The sequence below is a fragment of the Notothenia rossii genome, assembly GCF_949606895.1.
Source record: "Notothenia rossii genome assembly, chromosome: 5".
Lineage (NCBI taxonomy): Eukaryota > Metazoa > Chordata > Actinopteri > Perciformes > Nototheniidae > Notothenia > Notothenia rossii.
In genome coordinates this window covers 28,099,393-28,126,861 of record NC_136903.1, presented here as the reverse complement: position 1 = coordinate 28,126,861, position 27,469 = coordinate 28,099,393, and the positions used below count along the sequence as shown (strand labels likewise).

General features: G+C 40.3%; 1 protein-coding gene across 2 annotated transcripts in view; it reads right to left on the bottom strand.

Moving 5' to 3' along the window:
- Window positions 1-27,469, bottom strand: part of LOC307040443 (guanine nucleotide-binding protein G(o) subunit alpha) — a 149,825-nt gene that overhangs the window by 98,849 nt on the left and 23,507 nt on the right. For both annotated transcript variants that reach the window (XM_079683277.1, XM_079683276.1), the window contains exon 3: window positions 18,778-18,919. In XM_079683277.1, coding sequence (XP_079539403.1) covers window positions 18,778-18,919 — 142 coding nt within the window. The remainder of the gene's footprint in view (window positions 1-18,777; window positions 18,920-27,469) is intronic.

The window sequence follows — 27,469 nt, the reverse complement described above, 5'->3', positions numbered from 1 at the left end:
CCCAGCCATATCAATACTCATATTGCCCGAGGCACGGGCCGAGGAGGTGGAGTTGCAGCAATCTTTGACTCAAGTTTACTTATCAATACTAAACAAAAATTAAATTATACCTCCTTTGAAAGCCTCATTTTCAGTCTTACGCATCCGACCTGGAAAACTTTGCAGCCAATCTTATTTGTTACAGTGTACCGTGCACCAGGTCCTTATTCAGAATTCTTATCAGAATTCTCTGAGTTTTTATCAGCTTTGGTACTTAAAACAGATAAAGTAATTATCGTAGGTGACTTTAATATTCATGTTGACGATGATAAAAATAGCCTTACTGTTGCATTTAACTCTATATTAGATTATGTTGGTTTCTGTCAGAGTGTAAATAAACCAACCCACTGCTATAATCACACTCTTGACCTTGTTCTGACTTATGATATTGAAATTGAGCAACTATTAGTCGAACCGCATAATCCTGCTTTATCCGACCATTTCTTAGTAACTTTTGAAGTACTGTTACTAGACTACAAAGCATTAGCCAAAAGCTCCTGCAGCAGAAACCTATCTGTTAGTGCTATAGCCAAATTTAAGGAAGAGATTCCACCAATACTTAACTCGATAGCATGTCTGCATGTAGGGGAGGAAACTTATACAAAATGTACACCACCCCAAATTGATCATGTTGTTGATAGTGCTACAGATGCGCTGCGAATAAAATTAGACTCTGTTGCTCCTTTGAAAAAGAAGAAAATAAAACATAGATTAGCTCCATGGCATAATGCCGAAACCCGCAAAATAAAGCAAAAGTCGAGACAACTTGAAAGGATATGGCGTTCCACTAAACTTGAAGAATCTCGTTTAATTTGGCATATTACTCTCAATGAATATAAGAAAGCACTGCGTAAAGCGAGAGCAGCATACTACTCTTCATTAATAGATGAGAATAAGAATAATGCAAGATTTCTTTTCAGCACTGTAGCCAGGCTGACAGAGAGCCACAGCTCGACTGAGCCTTCTATTCCCATAGCACTCAGTAGTAATGATTTTATGTGCTTTTTTAACGATAAAATTGTTACTCTTAGAAACAAAATCAATGACCTCTTGCCTTTGACCAGTATAGTGTTATCAACAGCTCCCGGAAACGTAAGTTCTAATAATATTACACTAGATAGTAAACTAGAATGCTTTTCAGCCATAAACCTTGAACAATTAAATTCAAGGATTCTCTCTTCTAAACCATCAACGTGTATCTTAGACCCGATTCCAACTAAGCTGTTAAAAGAAGTTTTTCCATTAATTAGCACTTCTTTATTAAATATTATGAATATGTCTGAATTATCAGGCTATGTTCCAAAATCATTCAAAGTAGCAGTGATAAAACCGCTTCTTAAAAAGCACAACCTCGATCCAGAGGTTTTAGCCAACTATAGACCTATTTCTAATCTTCAGTTCCTCTCAAAAATTCTTGAGAAAGCAGTCGCGAAAGCAGTCGCAAAACAGCTGTGTGATTACTTAAAAAACTATGATTTATTTGAAGATTTTCAGTCTGGCTTTAGAACACAACATAGCACAGAGACAGCTCTGGTTAAAGTCACAAATGACATTCTAATAGCCTCTGACAAGGGACTTGTCTCTATTCTTGTCTTGCTCGATCTTAGTGCTGCATTTGATACTATCGACCATGATATCCTATTGCAAAGACTAGAGCACTTAGTTGGCATACAGGGAACTGCTTTAGGCTGGTTTAGGTCTTATCTATCTGAACGCTCTCAGTTTGTACGTGTCAACGATGAATCTTCCATGCAAACCAAAGTTAGCCATGGAGTGCCACAGGGCTCAGTGCTTGGACCTATTTTGTTCACCCTATATATGCTTCCGTTAGGCAATATTATAAGGAATCATTCTGTAAACTTTCATTGTTATGCGGATGATACTCAACTATATTTATCAATCAAGCCTGATGAAATTAATCATCTAAATAAAATTCAAGACTGCCTCAAGGACTTAAAAACGTGGATGACCTTACATTTTTTGATGTTAAACACGACCAAAACTGAAGTTATTGTACTTGGCCCGAAGAATCTACGAAACAAATTATCTAAAGATATATTAACTATGGATGGCATTAATTTGGCCTCCAGTGAGACTGTAAGGAATCTTGGTGTTATATTTGATCAGGATTTATCCTTTAACACCCACATAAAATCCATTTCAAGGACCGCCTACTTCCATCTACGTAACATTGCAAAAATCAGGCATATCTTGCCTCAAAACGATGCAGAGAAAGTAGTCCATGCATTTGTTACTTCAAGGCTGGATTATTGTAACTCCTTATTATCAGGGTGTACCAAGAAGTCAGTCAAGTCGCTTCAGCTGATTCAAAATGCTGCAGCTCGTGTACTAACCAGAGTTAGGAAAAGGGACCACATTACTCCTGTTCTGGCTGCCTTACACTGGCTCCCTATAGAACACAGGATAGAATTTAAAATTCTTCTTCTCGCCTACAAAGCCCTTAATGGGCAGGCGCCATCTTACCTTAAAGAACTCATTATACCCTATTGTCCTACTAGGGCATTGCGTTCCAAGAATGCAGGGTTGTTGGTTGTTCCTAGAGTCTCTAAAAGTACAATGGGAGCCAGAGCCTTTTCTTATCAAGCTCCACTTTTGTGGAATCAGCTTCCAGTTTGTGTTCGGACGGCAGACACCCTATCCGTTTTTAAGAGTGCGCTTAAGACCTTCCTTTTTGATAAAGCTTATAGTTAGGGCTGATTAGATTCAGCCCCTAGTTTTGCTGATATAGGCTTAGTTTGTCGGGGGACATCTTACTTCTTCCTTCTCTCTGTCTATACCTGTGTACTCTCATGTTCCGATTAACCCAGCTTCCCCAAATTTCTTTCTTTTTGGTGTCTATATACGCCGGGATCCGGAGTCATGGATGATCCTGCGGTCCTGTGTCATGGATTGCGAGTCCTGGATCTTGAGTCGTGGCTGCGGTCCTGGATCATAAGTCCTGGATGGATATCCTCGTGGATTCATCTTCTTATTATACACACATGCATTTCAAAACATTTGGACTACCTATGTTGCAAATGTATTATCTTTTCAATTTACACACGGCATCTATTGCACGTCTGTCCGTCCTGGGAGAGGGATCCCTCCTCTGTTGCTCTCCCTGAGGTTTCTCCCATTTTTCCCTTTAAACTGTGGGGTTTTCTCTGGAAGTTTTTCCTTGTACGATGTGAGGGTCTAAGGACAGAGGGTGTCGTATTGTCATACTGATATTCTGTACAAACTGTGAAGTCCACTGAGACAAATGTAACATTTGTGATATTGGGCTATATAAATAAACATTGATTGATTGATTGATTGAACTGTTTGACATCAAAATGTATTAAAAAAGGAAATACAATTATTAATATAGAAGTAGATTACTATGAAAACATAATCAGTTGTTGCCTGTACAAATGTTAATGGTATGATTTCAGTCTTTTCAGATGTTAATATACTCATTTTATTTAGCCTTTTTCTGCACTGTACCTTTACTCTAACAATGTAAATGTCATTGCTGCGACACAAATAAAGGATTTCTGTTTCTGAAGATAACCCACAGGTCAACTAACCTAACATTTTGATGACACAAGCACTCTTGGGGAAATGTACAAAGCTTGTTTCCTCCTCACTGAGTATCTCTGAGATGTAAGTGAGCCAGGCATCCATTCATTATCTAAAACAGCTTAGCCTGTTCAAGGTCGCAGGGGGCTGGAGCCCATCCCAGTGTGGTTTGGTTGTCAGTCCATCACAGGGGCTGGCACACACGGACACACACATTCATACTCACATTCACACCTACAGGCGATATATAGCAGCCAATTCCTTAAACGTGCTCATCTCTGGACTGTGGTAGAGCAAGGAGAACATGCCAACTGTACACAGGAGGGTCCCAGCTGGGCCTGGGATTCAAACGAAGAGCTGACAGTGAAACAAGCTACTGAACCGAGCCGTAATGCTTCAGTGCAGCCGGCGGTGGAAAACTGTCACCGCACTGGGCAGCCTCCAGTATCCAAGGAAACCTGATTAGTTGTAGACAGGAGATCTCTTCTATGAATACTGAAACAACTGTTTGTACATCTACATTAAAATCATAGAAGATGCACTGCAAAATCTCAAACATGTCAACCTAAAACATCCATAAAACAAAAGACACACTCCCCAAATCTCAGGTATGGGATCATGGTTTTCTGTTGCTAGGATACAGTTCACATCTCTCTTATATAAAAAGGAAGACTTCTCCCTTTCTGGTTTACTATATTTATCCCTCTCCCTGCATACACTCCCATGATCAGCACACACACATCCACACACAGCTGGCCTTAAATCCACATAGTTTACCGGTTTGTGTGTTAATTAACCAGCTGCAGTGACCGACAGACTAATGACCTCTCAACACAGGGGCTGGGATTAAAGATTCAAAGTGTTGATGAATTGATTGAGCCGGCCAATCAGGTGCCTCATACAGAGCTTATCCTATTGATCTTTTGGAGTTGATTTGATGAACAGAATAGAGCATTGAAGGTAAGGCAAGGGAAACGTGGAGAAAAGCCAGTGGCGGCATTAGAGAGAGGGTGAAAAGAGGGAGGGAAAGATGATAAGAACAGATTCAAGGAAAAAGAAGAAGGGATTGAGAAGAAAACAAATTCGGGGAGAGCTAAAAGGTGTAAGGATGATATGAGGAAGGAAATGATGAGGAGAGACAGGTGGAGAGGAGAGGATGCGAGGGAATACAAATCAAAGGGAGCTCAGCAGTGCAGGAAGGTGGCAGACTGACACACACTTCACACACACACACACACACACACACACACACACACACACACACACACACACACACACACACACACACACACACACACACACACACACACACACACACACACACACACACACACACACACACACACACACACACACACACACACACACACACACACACACACACACACACACACACACACACACACACACACACACACACACACACACACACACACACACACACACACACACACACACACACACACACACACACACACACACACACACACACACACACACACACACACACACACCCTGCTTTCACCAACAAACAGAAACACACACTTCAAACATCTGAGGTTGTTTAATGGAGGCAGTGTCCACTCAATGACCTTCTTAACCTGGTAGGAAGGAATCTTTAATGACACAAATGTCAATTCAAAGCCTTGTAATCAATAACCCCATGAGTGTGTGTCACAGGTTTGGGGACATTGGTAATATGGACATACCAAGCCCCCAGCAAGTGCCTCGCTCGATGAAGTACATTTCTGATAGTGGCCAAACGGTGATACTACAACTTCTGTCTCAGTCATTGTTTGCCGTTGGGCCCAAAGGAAAGAGCTGTCTTTAAATCAGTGTAAAAAGTTATAAAATGCTCCAATTGCTAAATTCAGAGTCATATCTCCTCCTTTCCAACACTGTATCCAGTTCTCTTTATACATCCATGGTTAAGGCCTGATGACGTGTAGTGCCATCATTCTCGTAGCAGAGAAAGAGATGCTGGGACTCACCTGCTGCATCAACGATGTCCATCTTTCACTTTTTCCTATCTGACTTATCCATACACAGCTGTGGAGTCGGTATAATGAAAGATAGGATGCACATATCTCATTAATAAGCACTTCTCAAACCATTTGTCAATGAAAAAAAAAAAAAAAAAATGGGTCAAACTTGTTTTTTCGGGTCAGTCTCCAACAGAGCCGCAAATAAGGAGCAGTGAACGGTTCTCTAATTATTTTTGCAGAGGGAAGTTGCATTTTATACTCTTTACTTATGCTGTAAAAAACAACAATACCCCCCTGAATAATATGACTGAAGCTAAAAGAAAATCATCCTCATAGTTATTGTTCTATTGAATAGCATTTCACATACCATGAGTCCAATCAGCAACAAAAGCCAGAAAATCCATGACATCAGTTATCAACACAATCAGAAACATTACAATACACCACACAGGAGATGGCATTTGAGTCCCACAAATGTATGTATTCCAATTAGGGCTGCAACTAACGATTATTTTGGTAGTCGACTAATCGGTCGATTATTTTTTCGATTAGTCGACTAATCTAACGATTATTTCTGTCACACCCTCCATCTCTGCTTCCTGTGGGCACGGCTCCTTTTCCGGGCTCCAGTGCATGTTTTACCTCAAGTCTGCACACCTGTGAATGTCACCCTGTTGTCCAGTCCCTCTGCCTTAACATAACATGATCCCATAGAAAATTAAAATAATGACTCATGAAACATTTGAATTTGAACTTTGAACTTGTTTAATCAAATGTATTTGAATAACATAAATACAAAAAAATCATAATGAAAACAAAATAAATAATACAAATTCAATCGCATTTTATTCTTGTCATTTCGCAGACCCTTGTTAATTATTATTTTAAGTTTGGAATTAATTACAGCGTCCATAAAGCTCTAGTGTGCTCTACTACGCTGTAAGCTTGGCGCTGTTTAGCAGCTCGTTGGTGGACACGCAGCCTCAACATAACTGAAATAGCGTTTGCTTAGCAAGCATTAACCATGAGACGTTCTGTTTTCCAACATGTAAGCTAACGTAAACATGACTATGGCTAACTTGCTCAAACTTACCCATGATCCAAAGTAGCAGTCCTCACGGTTCCAGGGTGCTTGCGTTTTAAATGCTCGTGCATCACTGTAGTGCTGCCGTGGAATGCCAATTCCCCTTTACAAATTCTGCATTTCACTGACTTCTTTGGCTTGTCGTCTGTGAAATACTCCCACACTTTCGAAACTCTCGGTCTCGCTTTTTTGAGCTCTTCATCACCCTCATTCTCTCTCCTTTCCGCCATCGTTCGTATTCTTTCTTCTTTGTTGTTAGTACAGAATGCAGTCATGGCAGACAATGGAGAGTATACTGCCCCCAGCACTTCCTGTAGTGCATTGCAGTTACAAATGAACATTTGCGCAGTTTTGAATTAACGTTACCGGCTCTCTGATTGTTTTTATACGACGCGTCGACACTAAAATTCCGCGTCGACGAATTTTTATGATCGACGTCGTCGATTATGTCGACTAATCGTTGCAGCCCTAATTCCAATCGGAGACAACCATTTTGCCCCGACATTGTCAGCATCTGCAAAATCATTTTAAAGGATGAGGCTGGTTTCCTAGACCACAATTGGATCGCAAATAGCAATTAAAGTTGGCAATTAATAGCTATTTTCAGTTGAGCACTGAATTGATTGTCTATAAGATGGCACAAAATATAAATGACCATCACAAGTTTGCAAACCCTTAGATAATTCCTGTCACTTGTTTTTGCTGACAGTCCAAAATTGTTGTGGATTAATCGATTACAATAGACTTATTGTAGCAGCTCTAGACCAAAACCATCAATGGGTCTGTCTCTAAATACTTTATCACTTGTCCAGCTTCTCAGCCACAAGACCATTAGATGCATATGATAAAATATACAGTATACTTAAAAGGCTAAATAATTAAAACAGCTGGCCACTAGCACATTACTTAGGAGCAGAATATGGTGGCCTAGTTTGGAATCGTTTATGGCAAAACAATGGAGCTTTATGGCATAGAACAAGAATATTTGTCAGGCTTTGGATACACAAACAATACTTGTTAATAGTTTCAATGTTAGTAGGTGGGATTTTTTGAAAGAATAAGAAATATATACACTTTCACCTTATGGGGGTTTAAAAATGCAGCTACTAAAAGTTTGTATTAAAGAATTTGGACAGAAAAAAACCCCTTAAGGGCTTTTGTTGCTCTTCAACACAAATCAAAGTGTTAATATGTCATCTTTGACTGGAATACTTGTATAAAAAGTACTTATTTAACGTTTTAAGCAAAAACTATGGTTCTTGAATGCTTTGCATGTTTAAAGGTTTAAATACAACACACTTTAAGAGCCAAAGTAAGTCAAGAAAATTAGACCTGTTGTACTTACCTGCAAATTATACTACACTCAAGTGCGCCCATGTGCAGGTTGTTCTATTTTTTAATGAGCACAGGGAACATTGTCATCAGTGTATACACACCAACATATTAGGATGAACGGACACACACAGACTAACCCATGAGGATAACTAGCTGGTTTCCACAGGTCGCAACCTGTCTGACAGCTCTCTCTCTCCCTCTCTCTCTCTTTCTTCATCTCATCCCTGTGTTCGTTCCATCTCCATGTCCCCCCTCCCTCTTTCCTGAGGGTTTTTCTGATGCCAGTAGTTGTGTGTGTGCGTGCACGTACACAATGCAGTCAGATAGCAGCTGCTTCCTTAATTTCCTTCTCTTCATCAGTGCTTCTATATTAAAAGTTGTGCTTTAGGTGCCCAGCACAGGGTTCCTGCAGTTTTCCCCACCTCAAATTTAAGACCTTTGAAGACCACTTTGAATAGATTTTAAAATCTATCTCACGTCAAGAAAATATGAAGGAAAATGTCTATGAAAGAAGAAATACGTCCCATAATTACTTACAAAGTAAATGTATTCATGTTCAACATAAGAACGATGACTGAACAATAACAGCATAACAGCACACAGAACTGTGTTAGACAAAAAGTGTGTGTGTGTGTGCGTCTGTGCGTGTGTGTGTGTGTGTGTGTGTGAGTGACAAGAGCTATATTCAGAGCTCTGCTGCCTTCATGCTGTTGTATGATTGGTGTTTAGCGTCCCAAACGTCACCCGGAGGTCCCCCAATGTTGTTGCGGGAGCTGCTGCACTAGCTAACGCTGAACTAGCTAACGTTACATTAGCAAAACAAATGCAAATCTTTTTTGCAAAAGGTGCAGCGGGCTTCAAACACGTTCCCCTCCACTGGTTTCAACCAAGCACTAAATTTGATGTTTTCCAACCAAATACAGTTGAACTTACACTTCCCCATATTTATGTGTAAATAGATTCGAAGATACCCGAGTTTCTGACTGCCGCTAGCTGAAACTTGGTTGCTAGGATACTAGCTGGGTGTTCTCCGATAAGGGGCCGGGGAAACAAAGTTAGTGATTACTGGTTCTATGTTGATTTATTTCAATACAAATTGTTGGGGGGAACTGAAAGGCTATTACGTACTGGCTACTTTGCAGCCCGGACATTTCCCCAAAAATTGCAACACAGAAGTACCTTTCAAATCCGACGTTTATTATTTTTTTGATCCTATTTAAGAATTTTTAAGGCCTTAAATTCTCATTATCAAATGTAAGACTTTCTAAGACCCACAGGAACCCTGCAGTAACAAGTGTAATGATGAGGAGCGAGGTGAGGCTGAAGGCACGGACACGCCAGGCCGATTATCGGCGTCGGTGGGCGTCAGGCCGACGATGAGCGTCGACACGCCCTACTCAGATTGGTGTGTCCCGCACCGTCGGCTCTTGGCAACCGGCAAAAGGCAGTCAGCAAAAGATATCACTTTGATTGGCTGTTCAGCTAGCGAATCAGTGCATGAGAAGTGAAACGGAAGTGAGGGACCCAAACAAACTATTAAGAAGGCAAATCTGAGATTTAATTTAACTCCAACTCTCGACACAGGTTCGGGAAAGCCCCATGAGCTTCTCGCTGTAGAGTGCAAATGGAACGCACACGCTATTTGTTGTTTGTTTATATCACGCAGTCTGTTCTTCATCTCTCGGTTATCACGCAGTCTGTCTTCCGGTTGTTGCCTCTTTTGAATGACAAATACACACTACCGCCGCCTGCTGGTAAGGAGAGTTATTGCCACTCACGCATGCGCAGTTCGTACGTGCTTCTTGGCCATCGGCTGAAGTCTTTGTGGTGTGTTCCAGTGCGACCCATGGCCAAAATGCAGAGACGCGAGGCGACGCAACAGTCGGGGTCCGTCTGTGTCAGTTATTTGTTGTCAGATTGGTGTGTCCGGGCCTTTAAGGATCTGACTGAGTACAACACTGGAGATTTAAAGTGAAAACGCTTGGTTTCCATTGTATCTGTCGTAGTTGTGTTTTTCTTAATAGCGATACAAAATTATAGGACTTGATATTTTTTTTCAAAAAATATGCACATTTTTTAAAAATAATCTCCTGGACTTGAGTTGAGTGACTCCACACTTCTGCTATAAGGACAACACTTGTGTGTGTGTGTGTGTGTGTGTGTGTGTGTGTGTGTGTGTGTGTGTGTGTGTGTGTGTGTGTGTGTGTGTGTGTGTGTGTGTGTGTGTGTTCGTCTCCCACTGGCACCATTGGGCTTCCAACTTCATTTATTTAACCAGCATCGACATTAAACAACTAATGTTAATGCATTGAAGCAATTAGTGTATAAAAAAATGTAGCCGAAGGCCAATGCATCAGTAACATATACACAGGCACACACTCAAAGGGAAAATTAAATAAATACATCTATAGCTCTAGGCTCACTCTTAATACCCTCTAAAGCTATTCAGAGTCAGAACCAAAGATTGCAGTTGTGTTACAGCAAGTGTAAAGATAATGTCAGAGAAATATCTGGCAGCACAATAAGGAAATTAAAATAGAATAACAATCACTAATATGGCTGTTAGCTTAGCCGCCCCCCTCCCCCCCTTTGGCACAATGAATAATATAATTTACGTCTCTTCCTCTATGGCTTGACTGGTATATCCTAAAGCTGCTTAAAAAATAAAACCATACACAAGTGTTCAAACTGACATGTATAGAGACACTAAACAATAGGAAAATTACTCTATAAAAAGCAGCAAGAAAATAAATGTTTAAATATTAAATAATACAAAACAATGAATATCTCCAACAAAGACCAAGGAGGTAAAAGTTGCTTGAACATTCATACAGCAGTGACAACGTGCAGTCTATTTCGAGCTCGCTATCATAGCGTGAGAGAGAGTGTGTGTGTGTGTGTGTGTGTGTGTGTGTGTGTGTGTGTGTGTGTGTGTGTGTGTGTGTGTGTGTGTGTGTGTGTGTGTGTGTGTGTGTGTGTGTGTGTGTGTGTGTGTGTGTGTGTGTGTGTGTGTGTGTGTGTGTGTGTGTGTGTGTGTGTGTGTGTGTGTGTGTGTGTGTGTGTGTGTGTGTGTGTGTGTGTGTGTGTGGGTGTGTGGGTGTGTGGGTGTGTGTGGGTGTGTGTGTGTGTGTGTGTGTGTGTGTGTGATACCGCCCTTGGACATGGGCTTGCGGAATGTGTTGAGAGCAAGGCAAAACACTTGGTTGCCACAGCAACTGTCCAAGGCCAGGGGGGGACAGATGTGGGGAGGAGGGGGGGGGTGTTATCAGAAGACGAGGTGAGAGCAAGCAAAAATAGAAGGACAGGTGGAGAGACATTTTAGCGATCAATAAACTCTACCAAGAGGGACAACAAGGAGAAGGGAAATACATAAGAAGAGAAAGAAATGAAAAATGGCAGGAAGGTATAAAGAATGTGAATTGTTTATAAATGAATGAATAGGTGTCCCATTTTGGAGCTATACTCCATCGTTTGTGGTTATGAGTAGAACATCTTAAAGTCTCCTGGTTACTTCTAAGGGAAGTCAGATGTGGAGTGTAGTTTAAACACAGCGCAGTCGGCTCCCTCTGTCTGTTTCTTGTCCTCTGTCACATTATCTCCATTCTCTCTTAAATAATCTTCTTTCCTTCCTCTCTCCCTCTTATGCTTTTTCACTTTGCTATCAACTACAATAAGTCTCTCTTCTTTAACACCCGTGACAGCGTGACACCCTTCTGTCATTATTTACCCTCAATACTAATTCCAGCAGTATACTCTTTATATCAGGATATAGAAGTATTGTTTTGCTTGAAGATTCATACAGCAGTGACATTTGGAAAATGATTGATTTACTAAATGAAATAATATTACTTCCTCAACATGGTTGAAAAAAAGAAAGGTAATGAAAGTAACTAAGTCAATTATACTTCCTAATAGCGTGTATCTGCTTATGTCTTCTCTATATCTTATATGTCAATCTGACAGTGGTGTATGCATGACATGACATGTAAAAGAGACGTGATGTTAACACTGCACCGTCTAATAAAATATAGCATACTGTTTTAACTGAATCTCCAATCTTTTATAGTGATGTTTCCACTTCTTTAAGAGTTTGAAGAATTCAGAAGGTCTTACCCGGTCGAATTATCTACAATTTCTCTTTAACGTGAAGCACACAAAAAGGGGCAACACGTGTGCTATTCATTTGAAAATGTAAATGGGACTTGAGTCAACTGATTTAAACAATTCCCTCTATCCATCCATGCATATGTTCTCATGTAGCAATACGGCAAGCAACAAAATAACCTTGTGTACCCTAAATGTGTGAAACAGGCTTTTTCATTCTGTCCATTCACAGTAAGTAAATCAGGGAAGATCAGCTGTTGCATCTCAGTGTGGGCCACTCCCATCAGCTGTTTACATGGATTAGTCCCTTCAGTAGAAGAAAGAGGGACTCATGCATGGAGAAGGAAAAGGATTCTAAGGCAACAATTAGCAGTCAGGTCCTTCCCTTCACCTCTGACTAGATATGCAATACCAAGACACATAAAACACACACACACACACACACATATCATAACCTAATCAATAGGTGTATAGTTATTTCACCCTCCAATCTGAGCATCAACAGCTTCCTTGTGATTCAAAATACACTGTGCCTTTGGATAAGGTTAAGGCTAACGGCCCCTACACACGGCGGCGTGCGTTGCTGCTTCAACGCTTCAGCCCATTCACTTTGAATGGGGTGACGTCACGCCTTGCCGAACTGCATTGTGGGAGCAAAGCGTAGCTTTTCTCGCGGTGCACGCTGCAAAAGTAGAGCAATGTTCTACTTTTGACGCTTCGACGGAAGCGTCAGCCAATCGAATCATATGCAAGCACAAGCTCTAGCCAATCAAACCGCTGCTTGTGTGTCCGGGACGGGATATTCAGGTGATTGGTTGTTGGTCTAGCTTCAGACATGCCCACTGGCAAGCAACAACGCACGCTGTCGTGTGTAGGGGCCGTAAGTGTGAGTGTGTGTAAGATGTAATCTTAATGCACCATTCAAGATTTCTCAGTCAATTTGCAGTTTTTTGCGAAGTCTATTTGCACTTTAATCCATTTGGTACGTATTAGGGGTGTAACTAGGGATGGGTATCGTTAGGATTTTATCGATACCGGTACTGCTTATCGGTATCGGTATTTTTCGATACTCTTATCGATACTTTTCAATAATTTGGTGCTCAAAATGATAGACATGAATAAAAGATGTGAAGATTAAACAGTAATTGTATTGTAATTGCAGAAATAACTGTATAACTTATACATTAGCTTCTCAGAAGCAGACACAAATAAATAAAATAACTTAAAGGGGCCTGGCTCGCCCTATCATGCTTTTTGGGGTTTTCCCTCAGACAGAGAATGAAAAGAGGAATTTTTTTAACATTTGTAAATCATTTACATCTTCATCCAGACATTTCAAACTGACAACCTAGCTCGACAAGTGATCCTTAAAACATTGTCCTACAGTGACATCATGCAAATCTGTGATATGAAGAAATTGGTCAAAAGGCTAAGATGGCAAAGAGATAAAGGCGAGTACGTATATTATTCTGGATTGTACTTTTAAATCATCACAAAATAAATGATGTGCTGAACTGAAACACGTCAAAATGTGTCTGAAGGTTTAAACATAGAACAACGCATTTGAGCTTCAAATATGTAAATTCCTAGTAAATGACCAACAATTGCTGAACCATACATTGAAACGTTGACCTTTTAAACAACATTTAAATGCAGTTTTCCAATTCACAATAACATCAGTAAGTTTAACTGGTTTATAAAGCATTCAATGAAAGGCCAAACTATTATAGGTGTAGGAGCTCACATTAATACACTGTCACTCAGGTAAACAAAACATATTACCCATGCGCGGCAGCTAACCTGCCTGCGAGCCTTCGCCCTTCGCTCGGGTTATATTTACACACGGCGCGGCTGAAGCCCGCTAGCACTATTAGCACTAGCAGTATCGCTAGCACCGTTTTAGATTCAATGAGTGTCTCGTTTGCAAATGCTTCATTAAGTTGCTTGTGTTACCCCCTTTACAAGCAACTAATTGAGTACATAGATTGCACCTTGCACTATCGCCACTACATTTCTTTAAAGTGCACCCAGACCTTCGATCGCTTCGCTCTGTCCGCATGCCTGCGAGAGTCTCACAACAATAATAAGAGCGCTGTTGAGAGAGTTGAAGAGTGGCATTTACAGTGGCCAATCAGAAAGGTCTCAAACCGGATACATCACACGGGATGAGGGTTCCCAACCAACCAGAATGGTTTAAAGTTAAACTAAGGAAGTAGACGTAACACATATACCGATAGCAGCACCGTTTGCCCAGCGGCTTAACGGTATACCGATACCGTCCAATCAGGTACCGGTATTGACTTAGTACCGGTTCTCTCGGTGTAACGGTACGTATTCGTACCGAAAATATTTGGTATGGGCCCTTCGGTTCGGTACACATCTGTACCGAAGTGTACCAAACGAATATAACGTTAAACGTAAAAAATTGAGAACATTTACAACTTTTTGGAAGTAATCCCAGGTGCTGCGTTGCAGCATTCAGTGGGTGTTTCTCAATGTCGAGGACGCTTGCTTGGTAGCACATGTCTTCGGAGTCACTTGCTTCAGAAGCGTGGCAAGAATCCTTCCTAGCCTCGTAAAACGAAGAATTGTGGAACAGGATAACAGGTGTGCGTCATATGCGAGGCCCCGCCTTAAATGGACCGTGATTTCCACCAAAGATTTGGAAATTGGTCCGTGCGCAAAGCATTGTGGGGATTTTAAGACCGCGGAGTCTACACATGTGCAGCCTCGAAATTTCTCGCTACGAAGTACGCCAACCTCGGTAGAATTCCAAGTATGCTGGACATGGGAACTCGATGACGTAGTATGCTTGAAATAGTGGCCCTGGAGCAGCCTTCCTCGGCATTGAGAAACACCCAGTGTAATGCTCACATTAGGTTCAACGCGTCATAGAGCGACCAAGTCATTTCATTGGACGAGAGGCATACTATGAGAGCTGGTAACAGGGATGCGTTCAAATGTAGTCAGTCATTTGAGGAACTGGCGAAATGGCGATCGCGGATAAAGTTGAGCTTGAAAATCCTCCAGCATCATTGAAGTCTCCGGTTTGGGAACATTTTGGTTTCGTAGTTACGTACAATGATGACGGACAAAGACAGGTGGACCGAACCAAAGCTGTGTGTCGGCATTGTTCCACTAAAATTGGTTGCGCGGCTGGCAATACATCAAACTTGCACACTCATTTGAAAAGGCATCACCCGAATGTGAATATCAACGGTACCAAAAGAAAAAAGACTGAAGTGTAAACCCAACTCCCGCTAGCATTTAAATCTCCACCACTCGCAAAAAGTTCAGACCGAGCCAAAGCTATTACAAACGCCAAATATCCTTATGTTGCCATGTTAGCAAAGCGCTCCCTGGCTGTATCTGCTACCTCTGTCCCTAGCGAGAGGGTTTTCTCCACAGCAGGAGACATTGTTAGTGCCAGCAGATCTGCCCTTTCGGCAAGCAATGTGGACAAGTTAATTTCTCTTTAAAAAAACATGAAAATGCAATGACAAGCAAGTCATAATGTCAAACTGGCTGCTTAGCTACTAGTACAGTTCAAATACAGATTATTTCAGTTCATCGAAATGCTGCACCTTAATGTTTATTTTATTCTATTTTGTATTTATTTGAGAGAATATTCACAGTTTAATAATAATTAAAAACCCAAAACAAATATTTTATGTTTTGTGATTACTAGCACCGTAAAGTTCAAATACAGATTATTTCAGTTAATGGAAATACTTAATGTTTATTTTATTTTGTATTTATTTGAGTGAATACATTATTCACAGTTTAATAATAATAATAAAAAAACATAAAATATGTTATGTGATCATTTTTTCTGCTGTACCGAAAAAGTACCGAACCGAACCATGACCTAAAAACCGAAATGTTTGTGAACCGTTACACCCCTAGTACATATGTAATGTACATCTTGACAACTCTTAATGGTTTGAAACGTGAAAACGCTAAAACCTGAGGCATGGACAGGAGAGGTTGGTATAACGCAACACTGTCTGCATGATCGTGACATTTCTAATTAACCTCCTACCATTGCACTGTATTGAGTGAAAACTGATTCTCTTCTGTATATATATTAAACTTGTGTGCTTTAGGATTTAAAGGACTTGGAAGCAGGACTAACTTCAATTGCAATGAGCCTACATGGAACTAGCATGACAGGCAGTATTTCCCATCATGCCCTGTATATGAATACAAACACTGTTCGAAATGGGGGGGAGCCAGGGGGAGCTTGGCTCCCCCGAAGAGGGAGGGAGCTCCCCTGAAGGCCGACTTTGAGATAAATAGGGGGAGCCCAAAATAATCGTGCATATGTGTCACCCAGATTAGAAATGTTGAGTTTCTGTAAATAAAAGTTCTTGAAATAAATAATAGCCATTGTTCATTCAAGTTTCTGAATATTTGTTTTATATTTGTGAATATTTCTGGGTGTTGCCATCTGTACGTGGCGACGCTGTATTCTTTATGCTAATTATTTTGCTATGGTTATGGCATGCGATGCTGGCGCAGTATTTGATATTTTCATACTGATATTGCTTTGAACTCTGGCTTTGTAATAAAAAATATGGCGGAACGAAAACAGCCAAGCCTCGCAGCTTTTGGATTCACAAGCAAAGAAGCGAAGGAGTCTAAAAATGACAACGTGAACGGAACAACTTTTAGTTGGCCGGCTGTAAGCGGCATTAGGGTCGAGTTTGACAGCTCCACACCGAGGGAGAGGCCTGCCGATGCGGACCCTGAAGAGGCTTCAACAATGACCACAGCTGCCGGCGCCACCTGCACTAGCAAACCTGACGATGCCCATGACCTGCCTTATAACTGGACACAGAACATATGGAGTGAGTGGAATGAAAGGTATCCATGGCTTTTCAAAAAAAATAAAAAATGTGGATGTGAGATTTGCAAAGAGCCAAAAAATATATTGATCTCCCTGCCGCTCGCAAACAAATCCACCTTTGTGCACCTTTCACAAGAATGGATTCAGGAAAAAGTCAGCTGTGATCAACAGAATAACCTGCGGAAAAAGATTTATAAGCACCATAAGAGCCAGGCACACGAAAAAGCGATCGAGATTTCGGAGTTGAGAAAAAAAGATGTCCTAAGGTAGGCCTATTGGCAATCAATATGTATCTAATGCAGGAAACATATACATCTTCCAGGTCTGCCTATATGATTGCCAAATAAATAAATAAATAAATAGGGCTCCCCCGAAAGTAAATGGGTAATTCGAACACTGAATACAAACCCATGTCAATACAAGCTGACACCACTTTTGACAAAAAGCTGAAGATGGTCATCAGAGCCAAGGAGAAAGAAAATATTTTTACATGACAAATAACTTAAAGAAAATACTTATTTTTTACTTCTCAAATAAACACAAGAGACATTGTCATTGTCATTATTTCCTTCTCTCTACTATCCCAACGTAGATTCTCATTAAATGCTCTATAAAGCATCTGCAAACGCTAAATATGCAGCTGTTTATTTAGATTGTATTTTCTGCCTGAGAAATTATGTTACGCACCCGTTATAGATGATACCCAAACTCATTCTCCAGCTGATAGCATAATATGCCCAACTCTGCTGACAGACAGAGCTGCTGAATAGGCAATGTGTAACCAGTCCAAACTGTATACAGTGCATGGGGAAGTTGTACATTAACCATGAACATCAATCTGTTCTTGGATTATGAGCTGCAAGTGAGCCTTTGGCAAGGTGACAGTGTGTGAGTAGTCCACATTGCTACACTGGAGCCCCAGTAGGTCTTCTAATAGATGTTAAAACCAAATCTGTAAGCAAGTTACTGGCATAACCCAGATTATTTTTCCTTCTTATGTCATTTTATTTTGGATGCATTATTTATCAGTGTATGTACAAAATGCTTATTTTGCTTATTTACCATGATCAGCTCTAGAAAGAAAGCTGATATTAAATCTAGATGTATTCTACATTTACATTAAAACTGTGCACAGGCTCAGGCAGGCACAGTAACAACGACAATGACAGATTGACAATTATAGTGACCAAATCAAAATAATGTGATTTATTCTGTCCATCCCGACATGGAGGCGTATTTCTTCCTGAGGTCGGAGCTGTGACCTTAAACTGGTAGATATTGGTGTCTTGCCCTGAGATACTTTGTCAGGTCCGACACAAGAGCTGGACTCCTGTTGCTTTGGTTGAAAGACAGTAACTCTGTGTAAGGCACACTGTGAACTCTCCCTGAACTACATTACTACTGTCATGGCAATTTTGCAGTGGCAACATGCTGTATTAAAGACTAAAGCTGAGCATTTGACGAATAAGCTCAATGGTTCATTCTGATTGATATCTCCATTTAGCTTTGCTCAATTTACAGCTTTGTTTTGTTTCTGTGCTACATTTCAGTGTTTTGAATACTATACAACACACTGTTGGTGATAGAATTTCCAAATGTAAGTGTAAATGTTGCTGTGGGTATGTGATTCCACTGTATGCATCTGGTGGATGTGTTTGATGGATGTGTGTGTGTGTGTGTGTTTGATGGATGGATGGATGGATGGATGGATGGATGGATGGGTGTGTGTGTGTGTGTGCGCGCGCACACACACACACACACACACACACACACACACACACACACACACACACGCACGCATGGGGGGGGCGAGTGCTGACCTTCCGCTCTTTGTCTCCGTACTCCAGGCCCAGTGTATCCATGGCACGGACGATGGCTGCCAGAGATTGGATGGTGTTGCTGTAAACGACAGGCTTGTACTGCTTTACGTCATCACCAGAGAAACCGTCCTCATGGATGATCCTAAAGAAGCACAAATACATAAAAATTAGTCAATAGGTTGATAAGGATTGGCATTGCTTTTGTTTACAGACAGGGAACAACAGTGCTTGTATACCATATGAATAGGAAACATAAAAACATAGAGAATGAAATAAGAAATTATGTATGAATAGCCAGGTTTGATAGTGTGTTGACAAGACATTTATCTCCATGTATAAAGAGAACTGGATACAGCGCTGGAGGTAGGGCATGAAGCCAAAATAGCATGACAGAACAAAAAGACCAGGATGTGTACCTGGAAGTTTAAGGACTATGGGCCTAAAGAGGATGCGCACCTGGGTTTTCCTTAAGCCCCACCTCCAACCGGCTGCGTCACAGCCGGGCTCAAAAGTTAAAACAATTATGAATAACCTATTAATGGAGTGGGAAAATAAGTCTTGATTCAGCTTTAGCAAAGTAAATGTTCCTAAAAAAATATGTACATATATACGCTGTTTCATTAACATATCTTAAAGTTAGTATGGTAAAAAGTATTCTTGGTAGCTGCAACACCTGGTGCACTTCCTGGGGACTTGGGTGTAACGGTAACCAGAAGTTCAATTCATAACCTGAGTGAAGTTTTGCAGGGAAAAGAAAGCTAAATGCATAAGGACACTTTTCTTATTATCATTGTGAACACAGTGGTGCAACGATCAAAGGTAGATAGAATCCTTGGTCTGGGGCTGAGGCAGAATTTTGACCACCAGCAACTAAACTATTTTCAGTCAAGGAATATTTCCATGTCTGTATTAAACTGTGTGAACCTTTCCCAAATACAAAAGACTCGGAAACACAACTCTTTATATGAAAGTTTAAAATACAAAATGTGATTGTTTTTTTTCCTATTCCTGGTGATCACCGCATCTAGGTCATGGGGAAAAAATGTGTGTTAGCATTTCCAAAGTGTTACCATTTACATCCCATACAACATCGGAAAGCCCACAGTTGTACATTTTGGTTCCACTAATGTGCATTAATCTACATATTCTGTAACCTGCATGCCCTGGAGATACTGTATCATAATAACCTGATTGAAGATATATACACACAACTGAAATGTTACATTAAAAAGGTATTCATGAAGACATTAGGGCTGTGCATCTTCACGATTCTATTTGATATCCCAATGCATCACGATTCCTAACAATGCATTGCATCCTCAATGTTCTATATTACTTACTGCACATGGCTTCTTTTTCATCAATGAATACACGCAGTAAGATAAATATGAACTCCCTTTTTATTATTTAGAAAGTGCGTCAGAAATCAATAATTATAAACCAAAGTAAACCAATTCTATAGGTCTAACCTCCCTATATCTGTGTGTGAAATTGTTCCATCCTCAAAAACTAATGCTTCAGCAGTGTAGCTGGAGCTTCTAGCAACAGTTTTCTGCTCAAAAAAGAACACTATGGCCCAATTCCTACACACTACCCCTACACCCTACCCCTCCGTTCGCGCGGAGGGTCCGCCACATTAAGTGCTGTTCCAAACCAACGAGTGTGGAGGGGGAGTGGGCTATCAAGCCCTCAAACAGCGAGTCTGCATCGGTGCTGACTTCACCTGCTGCCCAACCTGACCGGACTCAACGCTGTGTGTGTCCGTCAGCAAACAAGCTGTTTACAAACAGTTCCTGCAAACATTCACTGATAAATTGCGATGTTAACAACCTCATTTGTTTAACTTAGGGTCATACCTGTGTTTAGTCATACCTATGCATTTTATTATAAAGTTGTGTATATTTACAGACTGTTACAAAAACTAAGAAGCTTATAAACATCAGGTTTAAAAGTAAAAGAGCTTTACAAAAAAGTAACACAATTAAAGATGTTCGGAGTTTTATTTGAGTTATTAATTTAATTTTTTGTCCAAGAGATGCTGATTTGAAACTGTTGTTACATACAGTTACGGCATTTCCTGTTTCTGCCGGAGAAAGGGGAGGCCGTCCCAAAGCTTACCGCTGTATTTACTCCCTCCATCTGACAGGAGGGAGCCTCGTTGAGCTGCGAGTGTCCCTCCGCCAGTGGGTAGGGTGTGATCACAAACATGACTTGAGTCTGAACACAGCAGACAACAGGAGTATTTACAAGAGCATATCAAAACAAAAATAGTGCATGTGGGTGCACACTTATTCTCTGTCTTGATGTTAAATGAATCCCATGATTGTATGAGATTAAGTTTGTTTCATCATATCTCAATGAGTGATTAAGTGAATAATAAAGTTTCTATCGGGTCACTGTCAGCCTGTCACTCATTATTTTCAGGGAGGGGGCGTGGTTTGGAGGAACAGAGGAGACGTGATCGTGGAAGCTTTCCTCCTGCCTTCACAAACTTTACACACGTATTTATCGTCTGAAAATAGCAACAGGACGTTCATACTCTACAATCCAAGACTTGATTAAATCCCCAAAAAACCTGACATGACGATAACGAGTGTTTTTCAAAAACATAAATCGATGTGTGTCTCTGAGTCGCAGCGACACCGTCTGATTCAGAGCGGTCATTCTGCTTGTTGGTTCTGGTGTTCTTGTGTTGGTGGATAAAGCAGACTGCTCCGTGTGTGGAGTTGCTGTGCCGCTGTCACTTCTGTTCCCTGATATCTGCATCATCCACCGATTTGATATTCGTGTGACAGAAAAAAACAACAACAAAAAACATTATTGTCCAGCCGGAAGATCAGGGGGCAACGTTAATACGCTATAATCGATTATGTTCTGTCCCTGCATCGATGCAGAATCGTCCACGTCCGCATCACGATGCATTGTAAAATGGATTCATTTCAACACCCCTAGTAGACATAAGAACGGTTCCTGGGCTGTATTAGAAGTATTGGGTAAATATAGGAGTGAAAAGGTTTCGAAGAATTGGGGTGAGGGGTTAGCGAGAAAACACAGGTGGTCGAAGGTGGGTTACAACAAAAACACAAAAGAAAGAGGCAGCAGGAGGGGGGGTGGAGGGTTGGAGGCTCCATAACCAGTGGGCTAAGCTGACATTTAGGCACACTGAGCTAGCAGCAGCCCATCCTGCTGTTTTAAATGTCATACCGCCTTTCACTGCAGTTAACACAAGGGCACACCGACAGACAGATTTAGAGGCAGTTAGACAGTTACCCAGGCAGACAGACCGTCAGGAGGATGTAGACATGGACAGATGGACAAATCAGAGAAAGTCAAACACAGAGAGTTGACAGAGTGAACAACGGCCTGATACAGACAGACGGATACAGGTTGGACCAACATCGTGAGGCAATTCAGAAAGGCTATGTCCCTCCCACGCATTAATTAATCTGAAAACATTTCCACCAGAAAGAGCTGAGGATAGAGCCAGGCTCGCTCTTTAAACACATCTAAAAACAAAAACACCCATCTTCATCTGCTTCAGTACATTTGTCTAGCCCTACTGAGGCTCTACCCTCATGACACCTCCTGATACACCACAGATACGCCAAGGGGCACACCACCCACACATCTCTGTGATGTTTGACCCGACTGCCTACTGCATCTATTCAAGTGCCACATATTTTTGCTAGTAGGATTTGGTTGATTTGATCTGGTAGAATTCTTTTTAGAAGGTTAATTCGAAGACCACAGATAGCATTAGTATTTGCAAATGTGTGTGGAAAGTTGTAGAACCATTTAGAACATTTGACCGCATACACTTTATTGTGGCGATCTTGTAGTGTAGACCATAGGTGCTAACACAAAATAATTAAACCATGAGATTGATAACCATCTGTGATGTGGCTATAATGACCAAACGGCTAAAGGCTAATAATAGAGCATCTAAAACAGTCTAGTGTCAGAAAAGTACATTACTTACTGTAATGCAGCCTTTGAAAGTAGAGAAAGACTAGATCTTATTACGATATTTCCAAAATTGAATACAATATCCAGCCTCATATCATATAGCAATATCAAATTGATTCATGGCCCAGGCCTGATTTTTTTAATTTGTGAATGTGTCAAGTAATCTAGAAATCTGTCTTCAGAGACAGGTTTGTGTATAACCTGTGTACATGTTTAAAGAATCTGAAAATGTTGGTACTCTTACAAATATGAAATCAGATTCCTGGACCCATTACCAAAGTACGAGTATGCATATAGGGATTGATTTACAGTTTCACAACTCTCCTTTGGTATGAATTGAACAATCATACCAAATAGAAATCATTAATTAAAATAAAAGCAACAGAAGAACACATGTAGCCATGTAAGCAGTTCCAGGGGGTCAGTACTGCAGAGCCAGAGAGCAATTGTTTGGAAAATTGAAATGTGCTGTCCCATGAGAAGTTACAGAGAACTTGGAACAGGAGCATGGGGATTTAATTGGCTCTACCGGATAACATTCAATAAATTGTTGAGAAATACTGCTTATGGGGTATGATGATGCAGCATAGCTGAACCAGAGGCACAGTTCAGACATTTGGGAAATAATCGTATTATTCTTGTCTGAGTGCAGTTGCCAGGCAACTTGCTCCCTGCTAAGCAAGATATAATATAATGTTAATTAGTGAACTTTAGAGGTACAAGTTGGCAGATTTTCTAACCTTTTAACTAGTCTGACTAACAGAAAGTGGGTATTAGCCTGCCTTTAGGCTGTATATTTCGTATTATTCTCCCAATCTGTGTTACTGTATTGCAAGGCACTGCGGCTGCATCCGGGTCTTAAGCCCTGCCTATGACATTAGGATTTGATGAAAGAAACATAAACCAGCCCGAGTTGTTATTTATTATTACTCTATAGCAGAATGATTATGGGCCACATTTTCTGCAGCCCAGACACAGCACTGTGGATATCATTATGTTTAACAGAGCAAGCCGTTTCCTCGTGTCGTCTTCATGCTACCCTAAGTTAAGCTAACCTGATTGCCTTCTGACTTTTTTCATGTAACACTCAGGAAGAAAGGAAAAATATATCTAGAGCTGCACAATTTATAAAAAATGTATTTCAATTTCAATATCGCTATAAGGACTGGTACAATATCCAAATCACAGTAATTGCAAAATGTAGTAAAGGCTAAATATATTAAGAAAGATCTTAATTAAGTTTAAGTTCCCGACCTTTAAACAGTCTTCTACGGTCTTAATAAAATATGTGTTTGGGACAAATCACACCATGATCATTTTGATATATGGCCAATGTTAATGTGAATAATGTTTAAAGAAATCATCATTACAACCAATATTACCAATCATAAAGCAATTTCTCTCTGTGAAAATAATTGCAAATAGTTAATTCAGTGTAAGAAAAAGTTTTTAGAGAGTACTTGTCCATGGACAAGTGAGTTTGGCAATTTACTTGTCCGAATACATTTTTCACTTGTCCATAGCTATACTTTGTGCATGCTGCACCTATTTTAAATATTATTAAATATCAACATAAAGCATACAATAATCTGGGTTACTGTAACTAAGGTAACATTTAATTGTTTATTTGTTCATATTTGGCAAGAAACATGCTATCCAAGAATCTTCCTCTTGGGGCCACTGGAATCTTTTTCTTCTGCATTGTATTTTCAATTTCCCACGGTTTTACGACACCGCTAACGTAAGTGAGCGGTAAGTAGGGATGGGTATCGTTAAGGTTTTAACGGTACTACTACTACTTTTATCGATACCGATTATCGATCCGGTCTTTTAACGGTACTCTTATCGGTTCTTTTGGAGAAAAAAACAAGATAAACTAAACTAAACAAATTGTGAACAAAACTAACATTGCTTTTTATTTAAATTAAATACATAATATTTCACATCAAACGAAACAACAATGTTTTAACAAATCATATTAAATAATGTGATGACAGAACTGTAAACAGAAGAGCTGAAACTTTAACAAAATAAACAACTCCGTTACCTCTAATCATTAACCCATGTTTCTATCATTGAGTTAACTCTGTGTTGCTGCTAGCATACATAACATCTGACGTGGAAACGTTACTCATGGATGGGGCTACAGAGCTATAGAAAGACAGTCGAACGCAGTGCATTCCTCCGTCTGAATGTGGTGCACTTTTGCTAAATGTTTAGACAAATTACTCATGTTACCGCCCTTACATGCTAAACTCTTATTGCACTTTTGGTAACGAGCATTGTCCACATCGAGACGGGTCAAGTTTAACCACACCTCGGAGCACGTTCTCTCCGCCATCTCCTCCGTGTGTGTGTGTTGCTGCATGTAGCAGCTGCGTGTGTGTAAACTGCCCCGCCCCCTCGCACACAGACGGGGGAGAGAGATCTCTCGTCTGGATTGGAAAGATTGAAAATACTAAAAATAATCATAGACGCATTTTGCAGTCTTCTTGCATATTAGAAACAGAGTTGGCGACATATACATATGGCTGGGCGATTTGGCCTAAAAATAAAATCTCTATTTTTTTCTAACTAATGGACAATTTTCGATTTAAACCTCGATTTTTTTCTGTTTTTTTCTGTTTTTTTCTAAACAAACCAGACCAAGGCAAAATTTAAATACATATTTTATTTATTAACACAATAAAAATAAATGAGATTACCAAGTAGTCTAGGCCTGTGTGAACAAATCAGTTGTTCAAGAATAAAAAAAATAAAATAAAAACAGCACCACTTGGCTGTCATTAATGTGCAAAGATTTTTTTTAAATCAAACTGAAAAAAGAAATCTCTTGTAGGCTATCCCTGAAAAAACTTGTAAAATGAAATACAACAAATAATATCGGGCAGAGCTGCAGATCGGGTAGTCACAGGCAATGTGGCTGAGTTTTGTGCGCTTTCAAGAAGGGTCTAGTTGCGGCCGCGGACAGTACACAACACTACACTACACTACACGACACGCCCACCTGACACGACACTACGTTGGCTGAGAGGCACTACCGTTAAAAGCGAATTGACGAGATTTACATCATACAGCCCATGTAGTATAATATTTTACAAATGATGAATTACAGCAAACATGTGCAATATCTCCATTATTACAGCTCTGTGGGCTGGCAGTAAGGCGATATGATCCGTTGTTATTGTGCATCCATGGGTAAAGAGAAACTCATGTAGTACTGAACACGTAACATGAACGTGCCGGGCGGCGCGGTCCCGTTGTTCATAATGCCGAGGAAAATAACTCTTAGAATAACATTAGCACATTTTACAACTTGAGGACCGAATGTTTTTAATAAGGGCTATACAAACGTTTATACTGGGTAGTTTATTTAGTTTTTAAAAAATTATCCAACGAGTTACAGACCACTCTTTCCCCATATAAGTCAATGGGAAAAAGTGTTTCCGGGCCCAGCAACCTAAAGGAAGTGTAGTACCGCCGTTTGGCCACAACGAATATTCTCATCAGACTCGCGGCCGCAGCTAGACCATATTGGTGCGTTCTGTAAAGTGAGAGAGTAAGCTACTACGGAGTCCTTTAAAGCAAAACAAATCTGCGGAGTCTAGAAAAAAAATTAAATCGCGATTTTTCGGTTCAGCCATTTCACAAACCGTAGGAAAGTAAAAATGCAAATTAATCGTTAAAACCGAAAAAATCGCCCAGCCCTACATATAACATATTTTAGATGTCTCCAGTACCGATAAAAAGACCGATAACGTCGGAGCTTAACGGTTCCACGTCTTTAATAATTCAGCCCTGGGGCCCGATTAATACCGGGGCTCAGTACTACTACTTTTATTGATACCGCTTATCGATCCGGTCCTTTAACGGTACTCTTATCGGTTCTTTAGAAGAAAAAAAGGTAAATTAACTAAACAAATTGTAAATAAGGTGAACTTATAGAATAGTAAAAAACAAATAAAAAACAAGTATTTACTGTGAAAAATACAGTGGTACAGAGCAACACAGGTGGGGCATACAGGTATGCAGCAAAAGGCCTAACGGTTCTTCTGGAGGAAGATTGAGGTTGTGGTGGAACATTACGGGACATAATGTGTTGTTGTTTAGACAAATTGCTTGTGTTACCGCCCTTACTTGCTAAACCCTTATTGCACTTTTGGCAGAGAGCATTGCCCGCTCTCGGGGTGGACGCCCTCTCAGCCCTGGTCTGGCAGAAAAACTGACAAATGGTTTACTTTGGTTTATAATTTAATGTCAAGACATTTGTGTTATTGATTTCTGACGCACTTTCTAAATAATAAAAATGGAGTTCATATTTATCTTACTGCATGTATTCATTGATGAAAAAGAAGCCATGTGCAGTAATATAGAAAATTGAGGAAGCAACGCATTGTTATGCATCGTGATATCGAATCGTTGACAGGATAATCTTAATCGAATCGTGATACCAGTGAAGATGCACAACCCTAATATACACTGCAGCTTGGACTAAGAATACATGTTTTATTCTCATCTGTATGGTGTAAACATCAGCCATCATGTATATCAGGGTATTCAACGAGGTCCATTTAGAGAAAATCTCCCCATGCAAAGGTCCGGAACATCAAAATGTCTAACTTACTTTATGAATTAGTTTGATATATATTGAAGTAGCCTGTAGCTGTATCAACGTCTGCATGTAATCAACAACTGACTGCCAATCAAATAAAGAAAGTACAATTCA